The sequence below is a fragment of the Atta cephalotes genome, assembly GCF_000143395.1.
Source record: "Atta cephalotes unplaced genomic scaffold scaffold00019, whole genome shotgun sequence".
NCBI classification, from domain to species: domain Eukaryota; kingdom Metazoa; phylum Arthropoda; class Insecta; order Hymenoptera; family Formicidae; genus Atta; species Atta cephalotes.
Genome location: NW_012130083.1, coordinates 5,493,747 through 5,503,902, shown reverse-complemented (window position 1 = coordinate 5,503,902; position 10,156 = coordinate 5,493,747). Strand labels below are relative to the sequence as shown.

General features: G+C 32.3%; 2 protein-coding genes across 2 annotated transcripts in view; one reads left to right on the top strand and one right to left on the bottom strand.

Moving 5' to 3' along the window:
- The first annotated feature begins 7,414 nt into the window (after positions 1-7,414).
- Positions 7,415-8,312, top strand: LOC105619128 (zinc finger HIT domain-containing protein 3). The gene is made up of 2 exons (XM_012200658.1): positions 7,415-7,488; positions 7,837-8,312. The coding sequence occupies exons 1-2, from the start codon at positions 7,415-7,417 to the stop codon at positions 8,174-8,176; spliced, it is 414 nt and encodes a 137-aa protein (XP_012056048.1). The 3' UTR covers positions 8,177-8,312.
- LOC105619129 (beta-glucuronidase) overlaps positions 8,306-10,156 on the bottom strand; it is an 11,821-nt gene continuing 9,970 nt past the window's right edge. Inside the window, exons 10-11 of the mRNA XM_012200659.1 lie at positions 9,210-9,348; positions 8,306-8,853 (exon numbers count right to left, since the gene is read on the bottom strand). Coding sequence (XP_012056049.1) covers positions 8,672-8,853; positions 9,210-9,348 — 321 coding nt within the window. The 3' untranslated portion in view covers positions 8,306-8,671. The remainder of the gene's footprint in view (positions 8,854-9,209; positions 9,349-10,156) is intronic.

The window sequence follows — 10,156 nt, the reverse complement described above, 5'->3', positions numbered from 1 at the left end:
AAGAGAGAGAGAGAGAGAGAGAGAGAGAGAAAGAGAGAAAAAAAAGAGAGAGGGAGAAGATAGATGGACTTTATCCTGATCCTTAGTTACGGCAGGATGTAATGATATTATTTCATAATTTGAGAAACACGAAAGTCGTCAAATCTTGTGGAGGGAAACATATGAGAAAACGCCGTTTTCCTTCGTGAATAGAAATGGCCCAATTAGTCAGCATTATAGTTAAATGAAAAACACTGCAGAATTCTTCTTTGCGTTAACAAAAATAAAATTTGCGATTAATTTAAATAAACTTAATTAATTTTTAGAATGTCAAAACTAATTGCGTATCCCCCCCCCCCCTCTCCATGTCATTTTGATTCAATTAATTTAGCAGGATTCACCGGATGTTAGTGATAATTAGATCTATATATTAGAATACATAATAAATAAAGCGATAAGACTCATTGCTTTTTTTATCTTTCTAATAATACGAGAAGTAAATAAATCCGAAAGGATTAACACATTTACGTGATCATCGGTGCAGTGAGTTTTCCACCAAAATATTTGCATGTTCGCATTGATGGCCAAAAGAGAAAGAGAGAGAAAGAGGGAGAGAAAAGAGAGAAAGAGAGATAAAAGAACATGACGAACGGTATAGAATCTCGCGTATTGGAACAAGTGTTCCTCGCTAAATCTGGCACGCGGCGACATAATGCGCGATTAAATTACTGCCTTCCTGAATTTTACCAAGTTCCTTCGCCCGTAGCGTATACGTGCCAATGGAATCTTCCCTATTATCGGGTACAATTTGCTTTCTGATAATGTATAAGTATAATAAAAAACTAATAGTATAATGATATGTGTATAATAAATGCAATAAAAAATAATTGATTTATCGTATGCATAAGATTCTTTGCATAATTACGTAATTTTGTTGCTATTAATTATTAATTCTAGTACCTCGTAATGTTTCATCTTTGGAATACAATTGCTTTGTAGGTAAACAGTTTTTTTTCTGCAAAAGTATGACATTTATATACCAATGTATGTACATGTATTATGCATTTATAGACATTACATTGTATTTATAATAATCATAGTAATATATTTTTATTATAATAGTATCAAAGCAATTTTTCAAGATTATCATCAATAACTTTTTTAATCCTTTGCTTATTTTAATTACTATATATCGTTTCATGTCATTTTCTTGCATTGCAAGAAATTGAATATATGTATGTATAGAATATATGTATATATAGACGGAAGTATAAGTTGCTACTTTTTTCTAGATTTACATCTCTCTTTTTCCGAAGATATTCTATTATAGTTCATTCCCCCTATAGGGAATAATATTAATGTACATTTATTCTAAGAATATGTTTAAAATATTAAATAATATTATGCGCCTATAAGGTTATAATACGCTAATATAATACACATACTTCTCTCGCTGTTCTCATAGATCTTCATGTTCGAGTAAACTCCATTCTTTAAAAATTTCAGATTCCGCCATCGTGTGCGATTAGTCATCAGGAAAGAATCGTTTCTAATACAACTTCGTTAACAGATCGAGACATTGTAATTATTTTCACTCACGTCACAGTAAAAACCCACGCGTTCATTTTGAGTGGGGAAAAAAGCGTTTATGTGCCACATTTAGCGTTCATCCAACTTTCGTACTTACTCGATTTTACTGCAGGCTGATCTGCGACTAGTCGAACATGGATGCTGAGTCGATTTTAATGTATCACTAATGTTAATTATCATCCGGCATTGAATCATCGTCGCGCGATCTCGCGACCGACTAAACGCGACTATCTAATTCTCCAGTGCCGGTGATAATATTGCGGTGATAATGGCATGCTATGATTTGTGTTAAACGAATACAGTTCTGATCAGAAGAAGCAAGAAATTCTAAACGAATTGCGCTGAACAATTAGTGCAAATGTCATTCTAATGTCATATAAATAGATATTTAATTAATTAGTTCTAAATAAAATATAATTTATTCAACATCAAGCTAAGACCTGTATAAACTACGTTTAGAACTCAACGTGGTAATTTATAAAATATTAGATTTAATTTATCAATCATTATCAAATATTAAAACGGTAATCGCTTTACAATTATAATTATATTTAAATGCGGTCGCGCAATTCCTACTTTCTTTTAAAATCGCTATCGTCAATAAATATAATACAATTCAGAGATTAACGACCATCCAATTTTATTCAATTTATTCTACGTTGTTTTATTTCACTTTTTCTTTTCAATTTTTTTACAATTATTTCACTTATTTAACAATTCATTTCGGATCGTATTCGATCGAACGATCGTATCAGAAATCACCGTTAAATGCTAGTATGGTACCAAGTTACAGTGCGAAATAGTTATTGAAAATCGATACCGCGTAATCGTCGTCGAGCAGTTTCCGATTACAGTCGATGCTAGTTACTGTTCCTCCGTTTCATTAGACTCCGCTCGATTTTCGTTCGTCCGGCTTACCGGACCCGTCGGGATTACCGTATCGCGGACATACCGGAACCGCGGTATGTGGGTCACTGTCATGTACCGACGGCGTCCGGTCGGCGCGGCGCGGCGCGGCGTGGCGTCGCGGATCGACGACCGGCTTGGCGTGGAATTGCTGAGAGCTCGATGAATTCGCGAGAATCCGAAAGAAGTCGACGACACGGCGATCTGGAAGGAACTGGCTGGGCCCCGCGACGAAACGGTGCACCGTCGATTCCTGCCGGCTCGACTCGGGGCTCCAGCTCCTTCCTCCTCCTGCTGTTGCCGTCGCCGATCTGTGATCATCGCCGACGTCATCGTGCACGATCATCGCGACTGTGGCGGTGGCCGTCGTCGCAATTGTATGACGTCATCGCCGGATGCTGTCATCGTGCTCGCGGTGAGATGAGATGAGGCGCACGCGAGTCGTTCCAAAGAATTTGGACCAGCTTCCGTTAGATATAACACACAGTGTACACAACATATCTTTCCCCACGCGAAGCTTTTTTTTTTTGACACTAACAAATCAATGTGAAGAACGTGTAATAAAAATAATTGTTATCGGTATGATTTAATGTAGAACATTTGATTAGATTACTGTTCTACTATAATCGTTTATATATATAATTAAATGCAGAAAGCAATTTCAAGATGTTATTGCAAACTTTTTTGTCTACAAAGTTCAATATCTTTAACAGGAAATAGTTACTTAATTTAGATAAATAAAATAATAATTGTTATTCGTATTAAATATGATAAAAAGTGATAAATCTATATTCTATATAATCAATAAAACAATAAATTGATTTTCTAATTTCAAGTATTACATTTACATTTTTAAATTAATAAATGTAATAATTTCTAATCGTAATAATAAATTTAACACAATCGAAGCAATCTGAGATCTGAGACACGTATAATTGCGATTCGGTACAACCATTTGCAGGATTTCTTAGCGCTGGGTCATCGCATTCTCCTGTCATCACAGATGGAAAAAGAGGAAGAGGATGAGAGCGACGCACTGCGACCTCCTCAAGGTAAACTCACATGCCATTTTTTAACACGAGCTCGCTTTTGTTATTTGCGTTGTAATTCATGATGTCAATTAAGGACAACGAGACGCCGTCATTGCTGCTCGTCGAACATAGTCAATTACCTCCATTGCAAAAACTGCTTTTACTAATTAACAATTAACTTCTAGTAATCCTCGACTGGAATAAAAAAAAGACAGACAAGAGGAAAGTTTATTTTATTTTAGAATTATATGTTAAAATGAATTATACAAAGTTGCTTTAAAAGCCGTCGAAAGTTTGATCCTTTCATTTGATACTTTTCTTTATTGTTAAGAATTAATCTAGGCTGTCTATATGGTAGAAGTTTAATCTACCTTTCGTTTATTTATCAGAGCGTCCAGTATCCGTGAAATCTTTTTTTGCGATGTTTGGACTTTCGGAAACTCTTTTCCAAAGGATTAAACTCGCACGTGCCGCTGCATCAATGCCCTGCTATTGAACGAGGACTCAGACGTGAATGAACGGCCAACTCGCATTTTGCGCGGCGGAATGTTCGCGAGGCGCCGACGATACGCGGCAAGGCCGTAATTCACGTATTGACTAAGCGAGCTACGAACAGGGTCTTGCAAAATTATTTGCAAGTCTTAGATATCTCAAATTCAATTACTTGGATTATAATTAAATTAACAATTTAATGATCACATTTGTAATTGGATTTATTCTGAAAAAATTCTGAAGGTTTTCGCTTGAAATGTAACACTGGTCAGTTTTTAATACTGAAAATTACCCAATAAATAAACTGACGTTATTTATGTTATTTTGATATTAAAATGATGTCTTTAATGTTAAAAGGACATCAGCTTTCTAAGATACATAAGTAAGTCAAGAGAAAGCCAAAAATGACTTTATTTTGATATCATGAAAGTCAAAATGATTTTTTGTTATATTTAATTGTTTACCGACATTAAGAATTAAAATAAAAATTTTGATTTTTTTGTTGACTTTGTGTATTTCTTAGGTTGTTTACTGGACAGTAATAAATTATTTATTTTAAGTATTAAAAATAATACTGTTCAATATTTTTAGTACTCTATCACATAAGTAATTAATTACTGTATCTTTTAATAATAAAATAGCCAGAATTAAATTTCCGTTTAAAGGGACGTTTATGAAATCAATCGTTCCTCATGGAAATTAATCGATATTTTATAATCAAATTAAATTATTTGTTGATCAAAAGGATCTCCAAGTTATAATAGCCTATAATCAAATTTAATAATTTGCTGATTGAGTGGAAGGAACTTGTATTAGAACTTCGCAGGTTCGGACGAATTCACGTCCATCGCTGAGTTATACAGGCTCGTTACTGGTCTGCCGTATCGGGCCAAGTCGACGTCACGGCGAGCGAAGGTATTCCGGACGTCGCCGTCGCGGGACCGTCGGTTAACCTGGCCCAGAAACCGAGCCGGAACTGCCGGTGGAATCAATGACCTTGGGCGCGCGAGCTCTACTCATGGTCACCGGCCCCGGGAGGAAAGTTTCAGCATCGAGAGCTTTCAACGACAACTCACATCGATGATTCTAATCTCTGTAATAGTTTTATAACTACTCGGAAAAGACGCAGAAGGACAATTTAAAAATTTAGATAGATATAAATCTGAAAATAATTTTGTTGGACCATTAAAATTATTACTAGAAAATTATTATTAGTAGAAATCTCGAGCATGACGAGTAATACTGCAAAAAGTTTTAACATTGCAACAATCAATTTGATTGTATTGCACGTGATGAGTGCATCTATCTTTATTTTTACCTGCTTATTATATTAATTCATTATTATTTTATTATTATTTGTTATTATAACGTATTAAGTTATTTATGAATGTATTATCTTAATTAACTTTTAATTTTATTCATTTATTTTTAGCTGTTGACTCTACTTTGTTTAGAAATATTATCGAGTTTGTATATTTTTTCTTGTTTATTATATTGTATCAATTGTATTAACAGACTTATAGCAGTAGTCTTGTTGGCACTTTACCTTTTGCTATTGTAATAAATTAAATTAAATTTGAACATCCTACATAATTATTCTACTGGTCCAACAGAAATTTTCGAATTTGCAGCTAAATTTGTAAATACTTCAGCAAAACTGTTCTTTCCGTGTAATACTAATACTATATTATAATTAAATATTTACGATTATATATTACATTTATTTATACATTTTTTATTTTGCTAATGAAATTTTTATTTCTTGCTTTATATTATTTAAAAATAAAATAATGTATCCTATTATGTTAAAATTATATTTCGTGTGCAATATTAAAATCGCGATTTAAAAATAAAAATATTTAATTTATTTAAAAAAAAATATTGAAAAGTAAATCTCGATTGAACTAAAAAAAAATTTATTTACTGTATCGAAACGTTAATTTCGTTCAAGAATGAAATTTGATTTGCATTTTGCCGAGGGCAAAAATTCAGATCGCGTTACGCATCAAAACAAGATCCGTTTTCCGTGCTAGGTAAAGTCGTTAAAGCGAGAATCGGTTCTCGCGTGACGTGAAATGAAATCACGTTGGAATCGCGCGTATGGTTGACGCACCGTGTCCGGCACGCGAGTGACGTACGTACGTAACTCTCGCATCGCAAGAATGCGAATTTCCATCGTTATCCGCCACGAGATCGCATTTAGAGATCCAGGCCAGTTCCGCCTCCTCCTCATCGAAATACGTCGTCCAGCTCCGTAATTTCTCTCCTCGCGGTGTGAATTCCTCGTGAATGCTACTTTCTTAATGCCATCGATTTTAAATGGACAAAAGTCGCCTGATTTTCGAAAAGTGCCGTGAAATGATATATAAATAATATAAATCTAGAAACAAAAAATATTGTCGGATTGTTCAAAATTCATTAAGTTATTATGGCTTTCGAATTTTTTGTTCTGTGATTATTTAATTTATTGATACTTACTTGTTAACAACAACCGCAGAAAACCGTAGAATTTCATGAATATATTTAAATAACTATTTATTTTTTTCTTTTTTGTGGCATTTATGAGGATCAAATTGATGGTCGAAGCGTTTGTGTTTTTGATTAATTTTATGTGAATAAATATATTCTATTTGCATATCAATCAATAACTCCGTTAACTCTTACTGGCTTTTTTCATTTTCTATGTTAGATTTATTCTTAGAGTTTTTTTATTTTATATTTTTGTTTATTGCGAGAAGTTTCTTATCAAATTAGGACATATAAAGCAAAAAGAAACGATATGCAGATAAAGAAGTAGAGAAAAATCGTTTAATTAATTGTGAGGTTTATTAAATATATAATTTATTAGTTATTACAAATCACGTAAAATTTTTTATAATTAGTCGTTTAAAATAACAATTTTTAAAATTTATTATTTTCTTATTTTCAAAAATTATTTATTTATTATTGAATCGAATTTATTTCGCAAACAAAAACTTTAAATGAAAACTAATAATAATTTTTAACAAATATTTAATAAAATTAGTTAAAAATTCCTCGAGATTACTTTTAACATTGTGCAACAAACATATATATCATAAAAATATGTAACATTTAATTTTATGTACTTATTTATAAAGAGATGGTTTTTGCTAAGTTGCTTGTTATTGAATGTCTTAGAAGAAAATAAAGATAATACTTATTAAAATTCCTATTTCATTTCTGGAATATCGCAATAAAAAAGCAATAAAAATAAACGAAAATTATTTGCCATTTAAATTTTAAATATCTCGGGAACTTTAAATTTGCTTCTTTCAACGATCCATAGATGACGCCATATACAAGTGCTCGCGGATCACGTGGTCCTGTAAATACATTCACGTGACATGTGCTCCGATAATTTTACGTATTAAATAGCTTTCTGAAGTAATTAAATCATGACATTTAGAAATTGTTGTGTCTGCGAAAAAGATGATGCACCTTACAAATGTCCAACGTGCAGAGAATCTTAGTAAGTGTAACTGCTTGTATTGATTGTATTCTTTTGAGGTTATGTGCTTCTGCGAAAATTATCATTTTCATCATTTGAAAATTATTACGTTAATTTTCGACAATACAAGAGAATAATAGTAAACTTGTGATTTTTAATATAACTTATGAAAAGATATTTATAACGTAATTATAATATTGATAAAAAACTTTTTTTGAATTTTTGCTGTAAATTTTATTTATAATTTTGATTACTCTAAGTAATTTGTATAGTTTATAATCAAGTTTTATTTACTTTTTTTCATTCATTTTTCATTAATTTTATTTTTATGATTAAGTAACTCATTCAATACTCTTTCATTTGTTTTAGTTGCTCTGTAGGATGTTGCAAAGAGCATAAGACTCAATATTGCAAACCTCCAATATTACCTGAGGAATCTAAAGATCATCAAAGCATCAATCAACGGAAATACGAATTTTCAACGGAAGATACAGTGCCCTTGGAGAAATTACGGCAGTTGCGCGATAGCAAGGAATTGAAACAGTGCCTCCAATCTTCTCATTTGCGCAACGTTATGAAGACAGTTGTGAATAGTCCAAATCCAACCGAGGCGATTGCTTTAGCTATGAAGAAAGAACCTATATTTGTGGAAATGGCCGATGCTTGTTTGAATATCGTGGAACCGCCAGATCATGCTAAACCATGCTAAACTACTTCTGACAAGTGAGTATTTTTAAGTGTATGTCATTGTTGCACCAAATAAGGCTGTGATATATTAAATGTATAATTTTTAATACAACCTGTAAATATATTTTACAAATTATATAAAAATGTCAAGTTCGGAAAAATGCTGTTTCTTTATTTAAATATTTATTAAATATTTAAATACTTCTGTACACAGTAAGAATACGTGAAGTATAAAAGTTTGTACCAGATGATATTAATGGATATGAAAACAATGTAAAGTTTTTTTTTTCATACAAATGAATGTGAACAATTCTTAGATGAATAAAATGGATTTATATTTTTCTTACAAATGATTTCATGATAGACTATACATACATTAGGTATAATTCTATGTTAAGTTATCGGTGCAACTTTTATGTATTGATGTACAAAACGATAAAATAAAATGCAGTTTTGTCAAAAATTAAGATTTTTTTGCGTAACAATTATCGCAATTAATTTTTTTTTTTATATTCAGTCAGAGTTTTAAGTCAGAGTATTGAGAAGAATAGTAATAGTCTTCGAAGTCGTCAGGTATCTGTGCACCGTCCAATTCAACTGCGAGAGCATGGTACCTTTTTCTAATGTGATGAGCTGCCATTTTCGGCTGTCTGTCTCTTGTAAAAATTCCTTTCTTATTGCCACCCACTCTGGTATACGCTGCAACGTACAAACATCGATGAACAAAAAAAAATTATTAAAAAGCGTTTTAAATTAGATCTTTCGAAATCAAGTTGGTATTTGAATGACGCCTCTCTTAAATTAAAAAGTTTAATCTAAAAATTTAGTAAATCTCTGTAAATCAAATTGTTAATTTAAAAAAAATTAAGCTATTAATTTAATTAATTGAAAATTTCTTTTAATTAATTGTTATACAAAGAAGCAGTGAAATAAATGTATGAATTATTATAATCCATTAATACAAATTTCCACGATAATATCAGCATTGAATTGTTAAAAAGAATTAATAAATATTAAAATGATAAATTATTGAAGAAATTTTATTCGATACCCACTTTGAGCGGTGCGGAAATCGGCGAAGTTCCAGATGAATTCGCCGATAAAAAAACCTTGGTGTCGCAATCGATCGAAGGCTTCAAAGTGTTTGGAAAATAATTCCTTCTGATACTCTTCACTCCATACGTATTCCGGTAGCTGCAATTAATTTATGTAGAATGTGTATAAATAAAAAATTGAAAAGTTAGTTATAATGTTATAAAATAAAAGTTTCTTAAACAAAAATAATTATTATATTCTCATTTTATTTTTCCTATTTTTTCTTTTTATATCTATTTTTCATTGTAATTATTTATGTTTACAGCTTTTTTTTACGTATTTCTTTCAATATTTTTATATTATTAGGTGTACAACTTTGTTTCCGCCGTTTTTTTTCCGAAATTCGAGGCTTTATTGTAAAAAACTGGTTATACATTTATGATTCAAAGTATTGTCCATCGCTGGCTACTACTTTCTCCCATCTTTCGGGTAGCGTACGAATCCCGCGTCGAAAAAACTGGTCATCTTTTGAGGCCACGAATCGATCCAATTTTTTACTTCTTCATAAGATCGGAAGTGCTGGTCAGCCAGGCCGTGTGCCATTGATCGAAACAAGTGATAGTCAGAGGGAGTAACGTCTGGAGAATACGGCGGGTAGGGTAGGATTTCCCATTTCAACGTTTCCAAGTATGTCTTGACCACTTTCGCAACATGGGGTCGAGCATTGTTATGCTGCAAAATCACTTTATCGTGTCTCTCGTTGTATTGCGGCCGTTTGTCTTTCAATGCTTGGTTCAAACGCATCAATTGCGTCCGATCGCCTGTGATTGTTTCAGACGGTTTTAACAGTTCATAATACACTACGCCGAGCTGGTTCCACCAAATACAGAGCATGACCTTGGACGTCAAAATCACCGTTCTTGAAGCGTTGAAACCATTCACATGTTCTTTCACTAATAGCGGCCTC

Excerpts from the sequence above, each read along its gene's own strand:
- LOC105619128 (XM_012200658.1), top strand. The coding sequence starts at position 7,415 with ATGACATTTAGAAATTGTTGTGTCTGCGAAAAAGATGATGCACCTTAC. Across the intron at positions 7,489-7,836 it reads CCAACGTGCAGAGAATCTTA|TTGCTCTGTAGGATGTTGCA; the intron begins GTAAGTGTAACT and ends CATTTGTTTTAG.